The following is a 24320-nucleotide window of genomic DNA, read 5'->3' on the forward strand; positions in this document are numbered from 1 at the left end:
AAAACGAAGAGTTATCGGAGTATCGCATCTACCAACCAGAAATTTCTCTTCTCTTCTCTTCTCTTCTAGATCCTTTTTTTTGTGTATATTATATATGTGTATGTATATATGTGTATTTGCATGCATTAACAATAAGTATATATATATATATATATTTATGAGTATAGGTAAAGTTTCATATATGTATTGAAACAATATGTGTATATTTGCATACGTTTGTTGTTTTACTTATATAATATTTAATATTATCGATTATATATATATGTATATATTTATTTATATTTATGTGTGTATACTCTGATGCATTTTCACTGTTTTTTAGGAAACACAAAATTATGGGTTTAACCTAATGCAAAATTTATGATGGTCTATCTAAAGCACGATGTGTGTATATATTCTTCTAACATGATTTCCAAATAGCACTTAATAAATTTTCAAATAACTCTCGCGTACAACACACAAATCTCATTTCCCTAATTTCTATTATTTCGTGAGGTTTAGCTTAATATAGCATGGAATAAATTAATCCTGTTATGGGTGGGATTTAAATGCACATATATATATATCAAATATACTAATAAATTTGTATATGTATTCTATAATATATATAGAAAGAATATTTTATGTGAAATATAACTCAATGAAATGTTGTTAATTTAAGAAAATAATCAATTTGTAGTAAAATTTATCAACGATTTATGATTCATTTGTTATGAACCGTTCATAAATTATTTTATGTGACAAATGAACGAGGAATTTTAAAATTAAAATTATACAAGAATATTAAATGGTTGTTTATTTTATGTATTATGTGTACGTGTACGAAGATAATTTATTTAGAATTATTTCAAACAAAATTATTGCAAATGATGTGGACGAAAGATAATAATAAAAAAAAAATTTACTAGAAAATATTCGATGCAATGACTTACCGAAAATCAAGGACTGTCATCCTGAATCGCATAGCAAATCGTCCTGTGGTTTCTCTCGCGACTTCGATGGAGGTCCACGATGATGACGCGACATTTCTCAATTTTCGTGAACGATCCATGAAGAAGTTACTTTTCCCTTTGGCTCAGGCCATTCTAATCGATTTAATAAAATAACAATTTATCTTTCAATTATAATATATCTGATAATTAGAAAAGAATGTAAAAAGAAAAGAAAAGAAAAATACATTTCTACCAATTATCTTTCTTTTCGACAAATTGAAAGAAAAAAAAATATATAATGAAAAAAAAAAAAATTAGACAATTAAAAACCATGAAAATTATTCGAACAAATTTGTAAACAATAATTTTACTATAATCAACAAGTAATAAAACTTATGATTGAATTTTTTATCAAAATAAAACAACAAAAGTGATACGAGTTCTTAAAAAAAAAAAAAAAAGAAAGAATAAAAATTCAAAGAAAAAAATAAAAAATGTTAAAAAATATTTGGATAAGAAAAAAAGACAACAAAAACAAAAAGCGAATTGCGATACACTTGTCCCTTTTGCTAACACAATTAATATTTGCATAAAAATAAAAAAAAAAAACCTTGTGCCATAACTAACAATAAAATCCCTTATATAAGCGTCCCTAATCGTGTTCGATGTAACAAGAAGAAAAAAAAAAAAGAGAAAAAAAGAAAAAGAAAAACATATGGGGAAGAAGGACAACGTGCGTGTGACACATATAGCATGCTAACATTTTCCTGTATAAACAGCTGTGAAGAATGAGATCACAAATAAAGAGACAGCAGTTTCTCTTTATTTCTATAATTTTATGAACTAATAAGAAATTCTTTAGGAAGATTAGTGGCGCACACACACATATACACACAAACACACATAAAAAAAAATGAAATCATAATCTTATTTCGATTAAATATTTAAATTAATATTTAAATTAAATTCTTTCTCGTACAATATTATAATATAAGATTGAAATTTAATTTTAAATTAAAACTTCTACAAAATATTACGAAAAAAAATAAAATAAAATAAAATAAAATAAAAAGAAAAATAACTGGAGAAAGGAATAAAAAATGGAAAACTAAAATATTTAATTAAATTATATAATATTTATAATATAAAAATCTTAATATAATTATAAATATATAAACTATTATTATAAAATAATTACTAGTACAAAAAAAAAATAAAAATAATTAGGTAAGCAAATAAAAATTAGAAAAATAAAATAGATAATAAAAATCTATAAAATTTAATATAAACATACTAATATAATTACAAACATAATCTACCATAATAAAATAATTACTATTGACTATTCAATTATTATTCCTTTTTCTTGTCGTTGTTCTCATTGAAATTATTTTTATCAAAGATAACAACTTGTAAAGTAAATTTGTATTCACGTTTATAACACGTATATAAAAACTAGACAAAAAAAAAGGTTTTAGAAAAAAAAAATTGTTCTAATCACTCGTGAAGAAGATAACAAATGTAAGGTAACGTCCCACTGAAATATTTTAATCCAACTGACGTAAACTATGATTACCTTAAGAAAATCGCTCTCTGCGATCTCTCCCCCTTTTATCCTCCCTCCCTCTTTCTTTCTCTCTCTCTCTCTCTTGCTCTCTCTCGTTAATTCTTCCTGTTCGTTTCACGATCGTTCGAAAGGAAAGAGAATGCGGAAGACGGTTGAGAACGGAGGTCCGTAACGATTTTCCCGCGCACGGGCACGTTTCAAAAGGGCCAGTGCAACCAGCATCAACACATCAGCATCAGCAACAGTAACAGTAACAGTAACGTCAACGTATGTGTTCGTCGTTTTAATCCCATTCAAAGAACCTCATCTTCATCCTCATCCAAATAAGAAGAAGAAGAAAAAGAAGAAGACGAGAAGAAGGAGGAAAGAAGAAGAAGAAGAAAAACAAGAAGTGGAAAAAGAAGAAGAAGAAGAAGTGGTGTTGGGCTTCAGAGATTAGAATAACAGGTGGATTTAAAAGTACACATAAAAACACGTGACACACATATTTCTCCCTTGATGTAAATGAAACCAATAAAAAATTAAAAACAAAAAATATATATATATATATATTTTCAAATATTAATTATTCACCAACGTTACTTGCAATTAGGACAGAGTTAATTACGAAGATTAATTAATAAAATCGTCGAAATTAATAAAACTATAATTCGTTCGATATACGGTGGGAAAAACAAAACAAAACAAAACTGAACCGAACAGAAAACTGAGCAGAACAAAACTGATTGATCAATTTCGTAGGTTTGTTTTTTGATTTGATTTTATTATATTTTGTTTGTTTTACCCCCTCGTTCGTTTTCGTTTATAAAAATTAGATTCGTGAGTTTGAGCGTGAGCTTGAGCGCGGGCGCGTGTTTGAAACTTTGCGATCGGAAGTGCGGTTTAGTGTACGCGTCTCGTAAACGTATGTACGCCACCGCGACAGGAATGATAGTGAGTAAAGTGGGAGAGCCTGCGGGAAATATATAGGCCGCAGGGTAACATTCGATACGTGGTGGGGAGGGTGTATGTACAAGGTGGGAGCAAAAGGCAGACCGTACTTTTAAAGAGGGGGTGGGAGAGAGAATATAACACAAGGGTAAAAGGAATTTTCTTCTTCCTATCATCCCTTCTTTCTTTCTTTCTTTGCTTGTTTGCTTGCGTGCATGCATACGTGTAAACAAACTCTTACTTCAAAGATAAATTTATTTAAAAAAAAAAAAAAGAAAAAAAAACCTTCTAACATTATTATTTATTTATTTATTTATTTATTCGTATATTTTATCTAATTATTCCTTTAGCTGTTTCAATCTTTCTGTACTATTATAATTATATTTAGAAATAAGTATAATAATATATGTAATGTATTATGTGTGTTTGTGTAAAAGAATTAAAGAAGAAATGAAAAAAATAAGGATGGTAAGAATTAAACTAATTAAAGATAAATTTGTTTTTTCTTAAAAAACCTTCTAACATAATTATTTAATTAATTATTTATTTATTTATTTATTCGTATGTTTTTTCTAATTATTCTTTTAGCTTTTTCTATCTTTCTGTACTATTATAATTATATTTAGAAATAAGTATAATAATATATGTAATATATTATGTGTGTTTGTATAAAAGAATTAAACAAAAAAAAGGAAATAAATAAATGAGGGTAGTAGAAATATAAACGAAACGATTTGTGTTTAAACGCATTTCCAATCATTTGAATTTGTTCATTCATTTTTATTTTCAGTTTTTTTTTTTTTAATCAGTAAAATATCTTATTAAATTATTCTAACGCATTTAACGAGATTCAATATATATCTCGTTTATGTAAACATATTTATCGAAAGAAAAAAAAGAATTTTTTTAAAATAAATAAACATAGCATGCAATAATGTGTATAAATACGCGCATGTGTGTAAATATACGCGTATGCACAATATTACGATATAAAATTAAATCTCTTTTAATTAGTTATACATAGCTCAACATATTGATTAAGATTATATCTGACATAAATAGAAATCTAAAGAACCCCTATAATTATATACTGTTATATAAACGATAAAAGGAAATTAAAAAAAAAATAAAAATAAAAAAAAAATAAAAAAAAATAAACAAAAATTATGCGGTCCTTATCGACGAGCGATTGAACGCGAGTTTTGAGTTTACAAATGTATACAAAAAGAAAAAGAAAAAGAAAAAAAAAGAAATAAAAACACGCACACACAACATCGTGAAATTTAATCAGTAAAATTATCATTTTCTAATACTCAAGTTACGATATATCGATTGTAACATACGAGAGACCGATGATTAATTGGGAGTGGCAACAAAGAAAGAAAGAAAGAAAAAAAAAATTGGAGTAAACAATAACAATAATTTATCAGGCTTGACGCAATTTGATAAAGAATTTTAGAACGATCATAAAGTTCGACGAATAAATTAAATCGATTACTTTTCTCCTAGTTGAATGACATTAATCAGACGTTTATTTACTTTTTCATTGTTTATCGTACGATTAAAGATAAAAGAATAAAAAGAAAAAAAAGTATAATGAGAATTAGAATGGGAAAATGATTAGTCTTCTCTCTTTCCAAGAAAACTTTGAGATACAATTTAATCTTTTTTTTTTTCAATTCTGTTCTTACAAATAATATCGACTAATACTTTCGCGCTTGTTAAATCATTCAATAATTAATCCCCAATGAGTGTAATCAACAAATGATATCATTTTTATCTTCTTAACATCCCCTTTATAACTTTGTTCCAATATTTATTTTTGCATTTATCAAAATAATACAAATATTATTACATAAAATACATTATGTATTTTATAATAATTATTTAATAGTTTATATATATTAAAATAATATATAATAAATTATAATATATATATATTATTAAATATAATATATATAAAATAATATTTTATAATAATTACTAATATTATATTAAATTAAATTTATATAATAATATAATAATAAAAATTATTATAAAGTATTTTATAATAATAATTATTATTATTATTAAATAAATGTAATAGTATATAATAAATAATTCATAAATATATATATATACACACGAGATTACGTTAATACATGAAAAAAAAAAAATGATATTTCAAATGATCAGAAAATTGTGAATGAATGATTAAAATAGGAAGATTTACTACTAGATTACTATGTACATATAGATATATATATGTATATGTACATACATAGGTATATATACACAAAGACATAGAGACTTCTTCTTCTTCTTAGACGTTGATTCTTCAAAGTTATTCGAGGAATGACTTTCCTTCCGCAATGTGCTATCCATTAGACTGGCGCCATTACGATCGTTCGCGGTAGAGTAAAAGGCCGTTCTCATTTCACATAGTCGTCGTTAAGCCGTATACCAGAAATTGTGTGGTAATAAAGTATCGACAGATCGATACTACTCGATCACGAGTTAATGCTTAAAAAAAAAAAAAAAATAAAATAAATAAATTAATAAAATAAAAATAAAAAAAAGACAAGTTGGAAAAAGAAATAAATGAACAAAAAAAAAAATATAACATACATAAGCATGTGCGTGAAGTAAAACAAAATAAAAATTAGTAAAAGAAATAAATGACCACAAAAAAAAATATATATAACATACATAAACACGTGTGTGAACTAAAAAATAAATAAATAAATAAATAAATAAATAAATAAATAAATAAAAAACGAAGACTCTTGTACAATACGTACTACGATTTGTTTGTTCCAATTGTTTATGGGAAAGGGGAGATGAGAAGGGATCGTATTTTATTAGTTTACAATCATGTTTTCTGATAAATAGATAGATATGTAAAAAAAGAATGATGACATTTTGTAATCAATAAATTTTCTTAGAATCTTAACGCAAAGTCGAAAATCCGAACGATTTTCTTCGAAGCACGAAGTATTCGATAACCTAAGTGTTTAAAAAGAGAAAGATTTAGAACATCAATAAAATATGGATTGTTATATTAGAGGAGAAAGAAACACGATCTAAAGAAAATCTTCATGTACGATGAAATAATAACAAATGATTTATGTTAGTAGTATCTCGTAGTTTTATCAAAATCGATCAAATTTATTGATGTGTAGGAATTTTTTTATTTTTTTTTTGTGAAAAATGTTTTTATATATTATCTAAATAATTTCATCTGTATTTAAATCACACATTGTAAGGCAAATATATATATATATATATATATATATATATATATATATATATATTGTTTTTGGAATTCATTTTCTAAGGAAATTATATTCTGTGTGAAAAAAATCTATGTTTTACATTTTTTTTTTTTATTATATTTAAAATCAATGAAATCTTTGTTAATATTAATTATAAATAATTGTAAGAGAAATATTAATTATACTTTTATTTATCAAGATTTGATAATTGAAAATCTGTAATATCTTAAAATAAATAAATATTTAAAATATATCGAATATTATAAATAACTTTTAATGAAAATTAATTACAATTTGATTAAAAGAGATATAAAGATTATAAAAGATATAAATGTTACTATTTATGTTATAAATTATCTTGATAAATCTAGATTTGAAATATCTCTATGAAATCATTAATTTGTAAATGTTGGTAATAGGAAATGTAAATGAATTTATTTACTCTTTTTAAATTTATTTATACGAACAGATCGATATTTGAATAAATGTTAAACATTTTAAACGCCTATCGATGAAAATAAAAGTGTCATTATGTGAATTATTTTATATAAAAAAATATCAAATTAATTAATTTAAATGTTCTACATTTGTTTTCTTGATTTTAATTGATATTTGATATGACAAAACATTTTTTCAAAAAAATTATCTATGAAAATGAATTCCAAAAGAGTTGTAAATTTACATTTAAAAAAAATTACTCTTCAAATACATACATATAAATTAATATTGAAATAAATCTAACATTTAAAACAACTTTTGTTAACAACATTATTCATTCTAATTGACACAAACAATCAAAGATATTTTAATATTCAATGCATGTATGCATCGAACATTAATTAAATCTTATAATTTGTATTTATTAGTAATAAAACAACGCAAAACTCGCGAATTAGGGTTCCCCCATACGTCTAAAATAAATCTTAACAACATTTACAATATCTAACTTGCATTTAAAATAAACTCGTTCCACATTCTCGTGTTCCAATCTCCGTTTAACATTTACATATACACACGATTCAGAATTCTATACGTGTAAGACGATAACTCACGATATAAAAGCGATAAAAAAGAAAAAGAAAAAGAAAAAGAAAAAAAAAGTAGAAATAAAATAGAAGAATGAAAGAAAGAAAGAAAGAGTCACGTGTTAAAAGAAATCATCCAAACGACAAAACCTGATTCATGATTATGGTCAATCCAATTCAACCTTGACATTAACATTTCTATTCGTTTGAAATAATCAATCATTATATCAACTAATAATAGAACAAAATTTGTATAATTTAATTAATAGATACAATGAAAAAAATAAATAAATAAAATCATTAAAAGAAGAGGAACAAAAGATTGTAAAAGAATTTGTTTGTTAGTTTGTAAGAAAAAGAAAAAGAAAAAAAATACAAATGGATGTGAGATTCATTAAAATATTTCTCTCTCTATTCTCATATCAAATTTTCTTTCAACGATGTTATATACCGAATTCCAACTCCTATTTAAATTTTTTACTCGAAAAAAAAAAAAAAAAGAAAAGAAAAAAAAAGGGGAAGTCAAGAAGTATAAAATAAAAGAATATTCACCACAATTAGGCCAATTTACCAGAAATATCTTCAACTTCTATATATAGAATTAAAAATTACCATGTTCTTATATAAAGATGGTTATTATGAAGTTTAATTTGAAAAATGATATAAATTAATCATACAGAAATATTAATAAATATGTTTACATTTAGCCTACTTTGTCGCTAATAAAATAAATTACTTTTTATTATTATTTTAATTACTTTAATTTTGAAAATGTAAGATAATCAAAATATTACAACAATAATTAAATATTTCAAATAAATATATAACAGTATTGTTCCAATATGTTACTTTCAACATAATATAAAAAAAAAAAAACAGATATAAGATTGAATTTATCAAACAAATTTCAAAGAACATTTATTCCAAATCAACTGTATAAAAACTTGGCGTCTAGGAGTCTCTTGTGTCATTCGATACACCTGTTCCAATTTATTCTTTTCATATTATTTCAATCAATGACAAAAATGACGATAAGTACGACGTTGCACGAACTTACATAAAAAAGAAAAGAAAAGGGGGGTAGGGGTGGGGAGTTAAGTTAAAATAAAAAAAAAAAACAAAAAATAAAAAACATTTAATAGTTACGTCTCCCATTAACCTCATTGAGAGAAATCTACGGCGTAATATGCATGCATGTATATAATATCTCTATGTCTATGTGTACCAATATATGTATGCATGTGTGTATGTATATATATATGCGTATGTAACTGTAAAGTACCCCACGTGCGATAGAACCGATCGTAAATATATCGGGAAATCAGCGTGAGGCAGGAAAACCACGAGGAAGTTTTATGTATATACAACATGTGTATGTGTATGTTTATCAACACACATACAAAATTACCTACTGACTGAAAGGACAATGTGAACGTAAAAACTACGATATAATCGATTCGTGTTTCGATGCGTGAAACGTTGCACAAGTTATGAACCGATTTTATTGAATGCGAGGAAAAAGTTCAATGGAAAGTGATCTAGATGAATTTTTTTTTTTTTATTATACTTTGTTGAAAATTAAATGTATTATCTATATATATATACACACACGTGGTGTGTACGTGAATATGTGTAAATACCTAAATGTAATTATCCGTTCGAAACCAAATAATGAACACGAATTTGTTAAATAGGTAATAAGAGTTAATGGAAAGTAGTTTAAATCAATTTTTTTCTTTTTTTCCATTGTATTTTGTTCACTTTCTACATACAGACTGTTACAAATTTAAACGATCAAACTTGTAAAAAGAAATTTAATTTATTACAGAACTATGAAACAAATTTTGTATGTCAAAATTCATCGAAATTTGTTAAACTACAGACAGGGTCTTATAACTTGATGCAACATTAATAAAAAAGGTACACTGTAATTACTTGTTGAATTTTGTATTATATTAAATATTTTCTATAATTTTAATTAAATATAATGTATCGATTTTCATTTAAAATAATAATAATAATTATAATAATATTGATCAAAAGTATTTTCCATTAAACAGCTTAATGATAATCAAAGTCTTATTGTATATTTAAAATGTGTATAATACATTAAATAAAAATTTACAGATAATATTTAAAAATATAATAAAATATCTGAAATCTGTAATACTAAACGAGTAACATAAAATATCTAAAAAAAAAATAAAAAAAAAATAAAAATAAATGCAAGAGATAAAATATATCTTACAATACAACAAAAAGTGGACTTGCATAAATACACACATGTGCATTTACGCTTGCACAATTTTCAAGAAAACGGTCTTGTTCAACATGTATATGCAATTTTCATTTAAAATTACGGTGGAGAAGAAGAAGGAAAACGATTTCCGTATCCGCGAGAAATAAACGAAGTCCACCACCACCTATCGCGGGCATAATTTTCGCGCCTCTGTTAATTTTTTTTTGTTTATCTTTTTTCTTACCGCGAATATCTTTTTTATATATTTTCTTTTTTTTGTTTTTTTTTTTGTTAAATATTTTTTTTCCTTGGTTTTTTTTTATTTCGGCAAGGTGCGACCCTGTGCTCAACGCTTCTCGTCGAATTACACACCGTGACCTATAATTTGAAGACTATTTCACATGCCGTAAGTGTGCAATCACGAAAAGGTGTTCCCTTTTGTAAGTGGTTCCACCTAGATGAAGAATTTATCGGCTAACAGCCCTTTTTACTTTCACCCCTCCACCTTTCTTCTTTCTTTCTTTCTTTCTTTACTTACTTTAAACTTGTAATACACGTGTGGTACAAAACCCCAAACTACTCTCTACCAAGATCTCACACACACGACCACCCCCGCGTTCAATTTGACGACGTACGACCGTATATGCTTTCAACTTATTGTTAGACACACGTGTAATGCATTTTTTCCTTAATAAAACTAATTCAAACATCGATTTGATGAACGCTAATTTGTTTTTATTTTTTTTTTTAGAATGTTTAAGTATTCGACAATGTGTTTTTATTTTTTGGCACGTTTCAATATTGGACAATGCATTTTTATTTTTTACCACTTTTAATTATTGGCACACAAATGAATTACTTCATTATTTTTCTATATTTTCTATTTCATGTTTGAATAAAATTAAAAATAAAATAAATCAGCGATATAATTGGGAGTGGACAATAAGAAAAATTACGATTTACGTATTTTAATTGATAATCAGCAGATGTTAAATAATCCCTCTAACTTTCGAACGTACGTTTTACTTACATAAAGCAGACACAGTATCGAACATTCTTTATTTAAGGTTACTAACTAAACTTATGGCTAATCTTGACACTCCCAACATACGAACATAACCGTCTCTGCGTCATCCCATATGACTGACTTGGCTTGCTAACGTACAGGATGTTGCAAAATTCAGAATTGTCTTTTGATTATTAAAAATAAAAGAAGAAAAATAAACAAGAAAGAAAATACAAATGATTATTCGATAGAATAAATGTTATGTTCTTGAAGATAGACAACATTTCTATGATTTTATGACGAATTTAATTATAATTGATATTTTCCTATTATGCAAATTAAATAATGCACTCAAAACAAAATAAAAAATAAAAGAAATGTGAATGATATATTATATATGCACGTATACACTTTTACTTTAAAAATTATATCCTATATGATATATAGGATATTAATAATTAATAAAAATAAGTAAATAAAAAAAAGAAACAAGTTACCCTTAAATAATCAACATTTCAAAATATCGTTTATTAATATAAATTGTAATAAAAATATTATAAAATATAATATATTATATATATTTTATATAAATAAAAAAATATTATATATAAAAAATAATTATCATATTGTGTGAATATAATATATATTACATTTAACATAATAAAATATAATAAAATATATAATATTATATTTTAATAATTAAAATTAATATAAAAATAATGTATAATAATAATAATTAAAATATTATAAAAAAAATAAAATTATTATAATTTGAAATATTAATTAAATATTTAATATACATATATTATTTCTTTAATATAATAAAATGTAATATTACAATAAAAAATAAACGAGAAACCTTTAATACTAAATTTTACTTTCCTATTTATTAAACAAAATTATAACATGTCACGTGTATTGTAATTTGACATACATTTGAGTTAGAAAAAAAAAAAAGAAAAAAAAAACAACAAATCTGCGTGGGAGTATCGTTTGTAGAAAAATTCTAATAGCAAAGTGGATGATAAGTTTTGGTGATAGTACCATCCTCTATTTCCTTTTTTTTTGACGTTCAAACACAAACACACACAAAAAGAAGACCAAAAAAAAAAGGAATAATAGGTATATGAAGTAACATAAATCATGAAGTATTTTTGCAACAACCGGTACAAGCATTGAACTCTCAGTAGTATAGTTGTTATAGTATAGTCCTAACGTGAGTAGGATGCAACGTATTGCCACAAGGTCTCCTCTCAACCGGGCCGATTGCACGCAACACACAAGTACTCATCTCAATTGGCGATTATGGTCTCATAAATTCATTTTGAGACGAAGTTGAACGAACATCACGTAGGAGAAGAAGGGATAAAAGGGAAGAGAAAGGGAAAGAGGAAGAGGAAGAGAGAGTGTGAGACAGTGTGAGAGACTGTGAGAGAGAGAAAGATAAAGAAAAGAACGTTTAATGTTTTTTCCCTTTTTTTTTTCTTTTTTTTTTCATTTTATGCCTTAATCCTCACCTCCAGTGAAGAGAGAGAGATCAGTACGTTCCTTATTCTCAATGAAGGGATGGACATTGAATGAAAATAATCGATGGAATTCTTTGAAGGAACTTACTCGACAAGAAGAGAAGAAAAAAAAAAAAAGAGAAAAAATATTGAGGAAGGAAAAAAGAAAAAAAGAAAACGTTTAAAAGAATAAACAATCAGTTCAAAGTTCATCGTGAACTGTGATAAAGAACATTCATGGAAACCTAACATATTTCACCACATATCAATGTTTAAAATAATTCTTTGAATGAATTTATTCCTTCTACCCTAAATACAAAAAATAATACAAAAAACATTACAAAATTATATTATATAATATTATTTTATATTATATAAAAGAATTAATATTATAAATATAATAATTGTTTTGTTATTTGTCAAAATCGAAAGAAACTTTACGCAAAAAGTTGTATGGAAAATTCTTCCTTCTATTTTTTTTTGTCTTTTTATTCTTTTTTTGAGAGAAAAATCTATTAAATTCTAAAGCATATTTAAATAGAAATAATATAATAAAAATAATAATAATAAAATTAAAAAAAAAAAAAAAGAATAGATTCAGAGTATATTATAAACGCGTTTCTTATGAAAGGGGCTAACGTGTTAGCAGATTTTCGCATTTAAACGAGAAAAAGATAGAGAAGAGGAGGAGGAGGAGGAGTAGGTTCGGTAAACTATAAAATACGATTCATGGTTATGGTCTAATAATAGCACAACGCGATATCGGTCCTCCAAAGAGTAATGATTAAAAAAATCGCTCGAAACGTTGCAGACAGGATGTCCCATTAACAAATTGGCGCGACAGGCAGCAATGCAGATAGCGAGAGAATCGTTAAAACGCGAGTCTCGTTTTATCTATCGGTCGTGAACAGCCTTGGAAAAATAAAATAAAAAAAGGAAAAAAAGAAAAAAAAAGTTACAAAGAAAAAGAACAAACAAGAAAAAAAAATTAGTTTAAAATTGTTCTAATATGCACACACATACATTTCCATTTAGTCTAGGAACAAATAAAAAAATAGAAAGAAACCAAAGAAAAAATAATAAAAATTTCAAATTGAATAAGGTAATTTCTAAGAAAAATCTATTCGATAAGTTGAAATACAGCAAAATAGCAAAAATAGCAAACCATATTATAAGCGTGTATAAATGTAATAGTGTTCACGTATGCATGAATGAACGTGCGAATGTATTTATGGTGTATTATCTATCGATGAATCATTTCTCTTACCTTAGATTATTTTCTTATCTTCTATAAATCGATTTTCAAAAATTGTTCTTAGAATCATGCGTGTATCTTAAGGATGTATAATATACATATAATGTATATACCATAGATATAGAAATGTACTATGTAGTTATATTGGAAGAAGTAGTTATATCAAGATAGGAGAATCAATATCCTTTTCGATAGCAACATAGGGGATAGAGCTACTGGCATCCCACCACCACCACTACCACTACCACCACTTATACATAAATGCAACCGAGAGATTCCACTAAAGGTAACTAGATATCGAAGCTGTCGGATAGCCGCAATAGTACGTTATCGCGGCAATATGAGAGTTTCAAAAGCACAAGAGTCGTCCCATCGAACGAACGGTGTCTTGAAAGAAGCTAATATCGATTACAAAATAGGATTAAGGAGGTGCCAGAAAAACTTAAGCAAAAAAAATAGGCTTTCAAATATTTGGTTTGGTCTCACACATTGGACCTGTCTCTTGTCTTTCGGTTCATCTATCTGTAATCAATATTTTCTTTTGATCAACTTTTGACACTTTTCTATAGATCGTATTAATGTTTTTTTTTTTTTTTTTGGTGTCTAGTTAATTTCTCTTCTATTTTTCTTTATTCTTGTATTTAAGCTACCGACTAGTTTTTAACCCAAACCATTTTCTAATCCGGATAAATCGAAGTATCTTAAGATTTGTTTCTTTTTTAGATCTATATCTAGATCTAGATCTAAAGGTACTACTCTCATCTCTTTCTCTATTTTTCTAGGTATTTATACCTAAGCGCATTTATAAAAGTATCTGTTACCATCGGTAGACTGTGTGTTGTAATCCGATGCTTCGAGTATGTGTTGTTTTCTGACTAAAGAAATAGATAAATAGATAGATGGAAGTGAAGATAATAATAATAATAATAATAATAATAATAATAATAATAATAATAATAATAATAATAGATAAAAAATGCATAATATATTGAAGATTTCCAATAAATCTCAATTTGATTATCAATGATAATGGTTCTGATAATAAACGTACATTTAATTCTCAATAAACCAATTATTATAAACTATACAAATCGATACGTTAAACGAATATGTGTGTGTTACCCTTTAATTAAATAATAAATAAATAAATAAATAAAATAATAAATCCTCATATACTATAATCAAATGTAATGGTTACATAATAAAACAAGTACAAAATAATAAGATGCACATATATGCAAATGAATGGCAAATAAAATAAAAGAAACCAAAAGTATTGAAGAAAAAGAATGTTGGATTTTTCCCAATAAATAACAATTTGAAAATCAAAGATCATGGGCGGTTGTTCACTTGGTAACCGTACATTTCATTTGGCAAAGCAATTTCGTAATGACGCTTGAAAAGGATGATTGCCCGCAGGAGCATGAAAAGGTTTGTGGTCGTTCGTTCATTCGTACCTTCCTTCCTTCCTTCCTTCCCCCCTTCCTTTATATATATATAAAGCTTTTGCGAAGATAATGCGCATAAGTAGAGCGAGGCTTTAAGCCAGAGCATTACCGTTCACGATAAAATAACAGTGATTACCTTGTGCCCGCGGTACAAACCCGCAGCAGGGTCGTCGTCGACGGCGCCTATCGCGATTGGCTAGCGACAAGTAAAAAGACGTCCTCCTCCTCTTCTTCTTCCTCTTCTTCTTCCTCTTCAGAGTATTCCCTTCCTCCCTATCTTCCCCTTTTTCCTCCCCCATATCCACCCTCTTCTTCCCCCTTTCTTTCCTCTGTACTCCCACCCACCCTTTCCCTTTTTTTTTACCCCCCATTTCCTTCCGGTCTTCCTTAACTCAATCCATACGGTTCACATTAATTAGATTCATTGATATTTTCAATATTTCATACATAGGGTGTGATTGTAATTTTTGTCGACTATTTTAATATTGTTCTTAGCAATATGATGCATTTGTTATTATTATTATTATTGATAAATATATTTATTGAATTTATTTGAAAAAAATTTATTATAATTCTTGATACAATTTCAAAAACAAAATTGAATCATAGGAATATCGTATTACCTGAAGATATTTCTATACATTTTAAAAAATTTTTTTTGCAATTGAATTAGAACGAAATAGTGTATTATATATGTAAGAATTTTTATCAATTTTTAAATATATAATATAATTATGCGAAATTATAAATACTATAGTAGTAATGTCATGTTTATATGAGGGTAACCTTTATATATGATTCTATAAAATATGATTTAATCTTCTAAAGATGCCGACTCGCGATCGATCAAGCAGCAGGTGTCTTCGATTAATTAATTTCCCTTGATTACAATTTACATAATTGAAAGGATCGAGAACTAGTCGTTTACTTCTTCAAAGATCTTTACAACTTGACAAGGACTCTCTCTTTCTATCTTTCTTTTTCTTTTTATGGGATTTGAGAAAGCATGTATGTGTATTGAACGAATTGAAATTGATGATATTTGCTTAAGTGATAATTCGTAACAATTAGTTATGTTGATTTGATTGATGCCGTGTTATTCTAATTACGTGTACTATGCATTGATGAATACATTAGTTTTGATTTAGTATATTTATTAGATTTGTAATGTTATCGAAACAACGTACGATTAGTTAAATTAATATGAGATTGATGATTTCCAATTAAGATTACAATTGATAGGTGAAAATTATTATTATTATTATTATTATTATTATAATATATATATATATATAGTTTATATTATGATTAATTAATTTTCATTAAAATTACAATTGATCAATGAATTAAATTATTTATGATTTTGTTGTTGTTGTTTTATTTTATTAGCATGATATGTTATTTATATATATATATATAAATGCAATAATAGAATATAAATGATTAATTGAATAACACGTGGAAATAATGTTTAATCAATTATTATCTAATCAAATAGACCAGTGAGACACAGAGAGAGATAGAGATAGAGAATATAATGATTATACTAATGATCAAATATACATATATGTATATAATACAGTAGAAACTTAATTCAAAATTTAATGTTAAGAAAAATAGAATTAATAGAAATGTAATAAAATTTAATATAAAATAATTATTAATAGAATAATTGTGAATTATATTATATATTTCATATCAACTTTGCTAATTCATAATTATCTAATCAAATAGAGAGAGAGAGAGAGAGAGAGAGAGAGAGACTGAGAGCTAAATAGAGAAATATAGAATTATTATTGTGAATTCTAATGATGATCAAATATACACGCGTTAATATAATACAGAATTAATTATAGAATTTAATTTAGAATAATATAATATATGTTATATAAAACAATTTCAAAACTATTCAATATCATAGAATATAATCAAATAAACAGGGTGTGTCTTTTTTTTCGTAATTTATGTAAAACTAATTTCAAAAGTGAAGAGGGTGAACAAAAGAAAAAAGATTTATAGCTTTTTTTTTTCATTTTTGTACTAATAATTTACGATACTTTAAATAATAAGAAAGAGAAAGAGAGAGAGAGAGAGAGAGAAAATGGGAGAATAGAGATTTCTATTGGTTGAATATTTTCAAAACGTGATTTTTAACTCATGCTTAAGATTTCTTTAAAAAAGCATTTACCAATAAATCCTTCTACATCACAAAGAATTGTACAAAAGGAAAAGGACTAAATTTGTGAGGACTAAACTCCTACATAGATTTTCTTTCTCCCTCCCTCTCTCTCTGTCTTTCTCACTCTCTTTTATGCTTTTTCTTACTATTGGATAAACTGGGTACAAAACGTGGTACGACATGGTTGAATTTCGGAAGGTGAAACTTTCAAAGAGAACGGAAAAAGGATGAGGATGAGGAAAAGAAGGGAAGGGAGGGAGAGGGAAGGAGGGATTTACAAAGAGCAGATTTTTTCAGCAACAATGGGGATACCGAGGCGTCAAGGTGGGCGGATGTTACGTCATATAAACTGCGGCATTAAAATTTTTCTATAGCCAAACTGGCTGGGTGCGACACACTAACAAAAAAGAAAAAGAAAAAAAAAATAATAATAATAAAGAACACGAGAAAGAGAGAAACGAAAAGGGAGCATGCGAATGAGTTGTTGTCAAGACGGGGGAGAAAAATGTCACTGTTATATTCGTAAATTACATTAAAAAAGAAGAAAAAAAAAAAAATTAAATGAACAAAAGTAAAAAATAAAATAGAATTAAATTTAATACAGAATGCAACCAAATTTTTGTTTTATTGCCAATACTATAAAATATTTGTTTATTGATTCATCATTAAAATTCTTTATTAATATTTTTTAATAAAAAAACTATAAATGCCTTATATAGAAAAATATTAAAAAAAAAAAAAAAAAAAAAAATACTAGCTCAATAAATAATTAATTAACATAATTACATTAACATAACTTATTAGATTGATAACTACACAAGTGTGTATCAAAAATCGATTTGATTCGTTTCGATTGCAGGTTCAGAAGCATTGTATCCTTGAATGATTTCAAACATGATTAAAAACCACTCCTATTATATCTCTATCTTTATCTTGTTCTTTCTTTCCTTCTGTCTTGTCGTTCATACTCTTGCCCCCCATGGTGCCGACCTACCCCATAGGTGGATCGAACCTTCTCTATACCATTCCTAATCGAATCGATGTGACCCTATTGACACGTCGTGTGGAACAAAAAACTCTACGTTCAACTATCCAATCAACTAGTTGTCATTCTTCAGATACAACATCTATGAAATTAGAAAACAACATTTCTTTTTGATAATACACTAATCTAAAAGTTACTTTCTCTATTTTTTAATTTTTTGGTGATTTGAAATTTTTTTTTTTTTTTTGAAAGACGTTCTTATCGATCGAATAAAAGAAGAAGAAGAAGAAGAAGAAGAATAGTTGACCATTTGAAATAAAAAAGTAAGACTTTTAAAAAGAAACACAACAAGACGTGCCTTTTCCGTTCACCTCGAAGAATCTCCTGAGAATGGCCACTCCCAGTCCATAGAATTGCGTTCAATTGTCCATCGAATACACTTATCCTTCTTCTATATTCTATTCTTTTTATTTATTTATTTATTTATTTATCTATTTTCGTTTCTACAAAGAACCATAATATACTTTTAACCCATTCGAGACCACGACTTTTTTCGAACACGGTTCAAGAAGCCATTTCTTTTTTTTTTTTTATTATATTGTCCATTTGAGAATACTAAATTTTGTTTTTATATACTTTACAGATACTATTTATATAAAAAAAAATCTTATAAGACGAATACTTTATTCAAAATAATTAATAATAGTCAAGTATGATTGTACACACGATGTGTAATTGGGTTTCGAATGGATTAAACGTTGATTGATTTGCATTCGATTTAAAAAAAATATTGATTTTGTTAAATATCCGTCATTACGAAATAAACAGGTGTATAGTGTGTTAAAACGTATATAAATATTAAGAAAAAAAAATTAATAACTACTTGAAGAACTGTACAATTGTATGAGGAATGATTTTTACATGTTAAATTAAGTTCGAATATTTTTATCGTTCGAGGATTTCGTTTTCAAGAGAAAAGATCGTGTAAAAAAAAAAAAATCTATATTTAAAATATCTTCTACCAACGGATAGAGAAGATAATCCTAGAAAGGAACTTTTACTTTGGAAATTATTGTATACAATAGTCAGCTGTTGGTGATACGTCATTGTCACGTTTCAACTGATAGAAATAAACTAAACTAAGAATAAATAAAAGGCAACTTTGGTTGAAAACAAATTGTTAACATAACAGAAGACAATAAAAATACAAAAATAAATAAAATAAAAATGTTAATTGATGATAAATAATTTGAAAAATGGTTCACGATGTTCACATTTAATGCAATCAATTTTTTTCTACAAAATTTTTTATCTCAAACAAATAAATTTGTCAAAATTAACATATTTATTATTATTTCATTTATAATAATTTATTTTAATACTTAATATTATTTATTATTATTATTATTATTATTATTATGTTATCTTTTTTAATAAACGTTCATTTTATATCTAATTTAAATTATAAAAAAATGTGCAAGTTGCATGACAGGTTGACACAGAAAAAAACAATCACGTTTCATCTTACCTTAGACATTCCCATGTCTAAACAAATGGTTTTTTTTTTGTTTTCACTATTATCTGAACCTTTTTTATGCATTTAAAAAGCCGTTAGATATTCGATCGAGGTCTATGTCATGATGAATATTCAAAGTATCGATCCTCTCGATCACACTTTCAAACTAAAGTCGTACCCTTTGTATTCGATATTTTTGCATGACGATGCAAAAGACACACATACACACCTCTATTACATTCTAAAAATAAATAAGAATTTACCTAAAGTTTCTTATTACAATCAATCAATTATAATATGAAAGAAATATCTTTAAAATTAAATTTAAATTTCAACTAAATTTTAATTAAATATTGATTAAAATAATTTTAATATTAATAAATATTAATAGTATTAAAATAATTTCAAATGAATAGTTAAAATTTTCAATTTTAATTAATAAAAAAATAAAAAAGTAATACAGGTGTGTTTTAGATGTTAAAATGATTTGTTTCCAACTATTATTTATACCTAATCGATTTGAATAAAGATTATAAAGATTATACTATGAAAAATCAAAGAAAATGTACGTATATCGTTAGAACTGTCATTCAAAGAAATGCATCAAGAATTCTTAGACATCGATCGAACAACGATGTTATTTGTAAACGTCTATCGAAGTATCTGACACCAATGCTTTGAATCGGTCTCTTTTGTAACAGTACCACCTTCTCTGATTAACCTATTCTACGTTTCACAATATATATCCTTCTTGATCGAAACCGATACAGGAAAAAGGATTACTTTTGTAAAACTTTCGAGTTATTCTTAGATCAACGACGTAGTTGTTCTTCTATAGAAATGAAAGATAAAAACATAATAAACAAAATTTAATTCTAAATCCTTTTTTTTTATATCTTTTTTTTTATAGAAAATAAAAACGTGAAATATTTAAGATGTAATTATTTCTATTAGATTGATAATTAATATCAATGATTTTTTTTAATACTACAAAACATAATGATATCTTTTAAATTTAATATAATTATAATAACAGTATATAAAATAGATGTTTCGTAACTAATTACTATCGCTAATTATTAACATAATATTGTGATCTTAATATTTATTATATATTATTATTTAATTTATTGTTTATAATGATTATATTAAATATAAATCGAATTGAAAATTTCGATTTAATTTTATTTGAATTTAAATTTAAATGTATATGGTGACATCTAGTGTTCAATCTAACAATTAAAAAGATATTACCATTTAAATTTAATTTGGATGCATGTAGTGACATCTAATATTCAGTCTAACAACTAAAAAGATATTACCGACAGTATCAACAAGACAAACTGTTATACCGACTGCAGAATTAAACACAAATATTTTCAAATACAAAAGATTAATAAACCGAAAGATTTGTAATTATGTTTAATAACAAAAAATATATAATTTTCCAAATGCAAATATAAAAATAATCTATTAACAAGCTAATATTTTCAATATTTATATACTGTTATTAATTCTGAAATAGCTAAGATTGCACATGCGTATTGTGCATCCTACCACTGCTGCCATCTAAGATAAACTATATATTGTTTTTATATGTTGCACATGCGTATTATGGATTAGACTAGTGCTGCTATCTAAGATAAACAACACATTGTTTTGTTATGAATGAAAAACTTTAAACATCAATGACTTAAATGTTTATAGTAATATCGCTTTAAAAATATTAAATTAACAATTTCTAATATTTTCTGTTTATAATACTGTAATTATACACTACTTTTATTTCACATTTCATAAGTATTTCATATAAAATGGACAAATTGTCAAAAAATCAAGCTAACCATAGGTATGTTTATGAAAAATGTTTTTGTATTTTAATCATTATTTTTTAATAATTACCACATATTTAATTAATCAAATATTTTATGTTTATTTGTTTATCATAGTGTATATATACCAGAAAATCCTGGATCATCACCTGCTTACAAAAGTAAACAAAGTAAATATAATTTTATACTACTGCAGAATAATATCATATTAAAATTTACACTCTCTCTCTCTCTCTCTCTCTCTCTCTCTCTCTCTCTCTCTTGCCTTTGCAAAACAATAATAAAAAATCTTTTTTCTAGGTTTAGAAAAAAAGAAACTATCGAGAAAATCAATGTTGCCTTCTAGTATATCAATGGAATCATTAAGGGAGGAAGAGGCACATAGCAAGGATATGGACTTGCAATTTCTATATAATGATTATCTATTATCAACTATGTTAGAACATCTGACAGAAAAAAATTCTAAGACATTAAAAGAGTCGATTGTAAGACAGTCAGCTGATATTACTAAAGCATGTGCTGAAGATGAAGAAGAACTAAACAAATTAAAGATTCGAGAAAAGGATATAATAAATTTAAGTATTGTCCAAACCAAACTAGATGAACAAATAGAAGTAATAAATGATTATATCAGTAAGTGTTAGATGGTAACTATAGGAATGCTTAACAATAACATCAGAAGACTGATGAAAACAGTTCATACAAACATGTGTCTTATTTGAACATATTTCAAAGTTATGGTCATTTCTATGTTACAGTAGCCTGTATGTTATGTTGCAGTAGTTGTTTTACCATTGAATTTTGTAATCTTTTTAAAACTCTAGGTATATGTCGAATTTGTTTTAACAACCTTCTTATAAACCTGTTAGAAGTTCTACAATGTTAATAATTAGTGTAAAATACACAATTGTTTTCAAATGGTCGTTTACGTGCTTATAACTTTGAAACAAAGACAAGAAATACTTATAAAACACTAGTCAATGTTTAGAAATTGCTAACCAAGGATTATTATTTTAAAAAATTCTCAATGATAATTAGCTATTGCTATTATTCAAACAAAAAAGTGACTATAACTTTAATAGTCATATAAGACACATTTGATTACTATTATTATAATATGTTCTTTGTAAAAGATTAATTTATATTTAATGTTTTAAAGAATGTGGTAAAATAAGTGACATAAAAGATATTATGTCTCAACTATGTACGGCTTTGAAACCTTTGGATATTTTACGGTGTAATAATATAATTTTACCTGAGAAAACCAACGAATGGACAGAGTTACATGAAATTTTGAAGAAATGCCAAAATACTCTTCACAATATCAGAGAATTAATTAATACTAATTTAGAAACGTATGAAACTGTACACAAAGGAATACAAGATTTTACTTCAACATACAATGATATCGAAGCTTGTCAGAAAAAGTAAAATTATATATACATATATGTGTTTATTTTTTTACATTCTTACTGTATAATTAAATATACTTCATTTATGTATATTTGTTTTCAGGTTGGACAGTGCACTCCAAGATTTGCAAATAACTGTATTGAAAAATGGTTCTTTTTCTTTGGAATAATATTAATAAGATTAGCATTTAAAATATGTGATATATAAATACTCTTATATATATTATTTTTTAAAAATATGTATATTATATATACTGCCAGTACGGAGAGAAAAACAGTTTATAATAAAAGTTTATATTTTTTCTTACACAAGCTTATTTCTTTTATAATCTAAAGTAATAAAAAACTACACATTGATAATAATACGAGAACATATAAAAACTACTTCGTAATGCATATTCAATTACAATATAAGCATAAAAGTATAAATATTTATGTTCTTATAAAAAATAAGTACAGGAGGAAATTTAGTTTTACATAAAAGAAATGTATTGTAAAAAATTCTACCATAGTTTTGATATGTTCACGTTTTTTTCCTGATTATGTTTGCTAATCAAGGTCTTATTATTGTATTTACTATATTTTTTCTACTGTCCTATTGTACTTTGTTCTTTTTTTATTTCTTTTTCTCTATTTTTCATTCTATGTCATTCGTCCTTATCATTTTCTCTCTCTCTCTCTTTCTTTTTCTTCTTTTCTGTTTCTCTTTAGGGAAGGAAGATATATACAGCATACCCAAACTTTCCTATTATTGTACCACACGCTTGCCAAAGATAGAAAGTTCGTCAAAGATCGTAGATAGAACAGCTACGCGGTGTAATTTCATCGTGAGCATTCGAGACAACGTGTCACGCGTTGTAAGCCTTCTCGTTCTCTCAACTTCTAGTTTCTATTCCTAAGCTAGCGTCAGCTATTTCATTATCACTCAAAGAGATCTTATCACTTTCTTGTGGCCTATGTTTCCAGTTTGTATCTGACTTCGAAAAGTTCTATTTCACTTTGTTCCTAGGTTAATAATATTAGAATGCATTTTATACGTATTAATTTAATTGAGTGCTGTCTATCAACTATAAAAATTATTATTTAATTTAACATTTTTTTCAGTTTGATTATAAATTTAACTAATATTATTTCTAAGCTTGCTTGAAAAGATGATCTCTTTGAAACATATTATTTTCTTAATTTTGTTTCATTTACTTTTTTTTATAATTATGTTAGTTCGGTTGAGTATAATT

General features: G+C 25.8%; 2 protein-coding genes across 9 annotated transcripts in view; one reads left to right on the forward strand and one right to left on the reverse strand.

Annotated features, from left to right (window-relative positions):
* LOC107071532 (thrombospondin type-1 domain-containing protein 4) overlaps nt 1-11069 on the reverse strand; it is a 72579-nt gene extending 61510 nt beyond the window's left edge. For 2 of the 7 annotated variants that reach the window (XM_015330599.2, XM_015330595.2), the window contains exons 1-2: nt 2509-3441; nt 933-1085 (exon numbers count right to left, since the gene is read on the reverse strand). In XM_015330599.2, coding sequence (XP_015186085.2) covers nt 933-1051 — 119 coding nt within the window. In that variant the 5' untranslated portion in view covers nt 1052-1085; nt 2509-3441. Of the gene's footprint in view, nt 1-932; nt 1086-2508; nt 3442-10977 lie in introns of those variants that run through there. The other 5 variants (XM_015330596.2, XM_015330597.2, XM_015330598.2 and 2 more) reach the window with 5 other exon arrangements.
* A 10396-nt stretch (nt 11070-21465) lies between these two features.
* On the forward strand, nt 21466-23386 carry LOC107071519 (uncharacterized). 2 transcript variants are annotated; one of them, XM_015330567.2, is made up of 5 exons: nt 21466-21690; nt 21791-21843; nt 21974-22306; nt 22833-23100; nt 23189-23386. In XM_015330567.2, exons 1-5 carry the CDS (start codon nt 21656-21658, stop codon nt 23253-23255), a joined length of 756 nt encoding a protein of 251 aa, XP_015186053.2. In that variant the 5' UTR covers nt 21466-21655; the 3' UTR covers nt 23256-23386. The 2 variants fall into 2 exon arrangements, with proteins under 2 accessions (XP_015186053.2, XP_015186054.2); XM_015330568.2 differs by having other exon boundaries at nt 21791-21834.
* The last annotated feature ends 934 nt before the right edge of the window (nt 23387-24320 follow it).

Source organism: Polistes dominula, unplaced genomic scaffold (assembly GCF_049000335.1).
Source record: "Polistes dominula isolate Pdom_NZ unplaced genomic scaffold, Pdom_raw_medaka contig_11, whole genome shotgun sequence".
In the NCBI taxonomy this organism is placed as follows: domain Eukaryota; kingdom Metazoa; phylum Arthropoda; class Insecta; order Hymenoptera; family Vespidae; genus Polistes; species Polistes dominula.

Bases quoted from the DNA above. Each gene is read 5' to 3' on its own strand.
- LOC107071519 (XM_015330567.2), top strand. From the start codon at position 21,656: ATGGACAAATTGTCAAAAAATCAAGCTAACCATAG. The intron at 21,691-21,790 runs GTATGTTTATGA...TGTTTATCATAG, and splicing joins AAAAATCAAGCTAACCATAG to TGTATATATACCAGAAAATC. The intron at 23,101-23,188 runs GTAAAATTATAT...ATTTGTTTTCAG, and splicing joins ATCGAAGCTTGTCAGAAAAA to GTTGGACAGTGCACTCCAAG.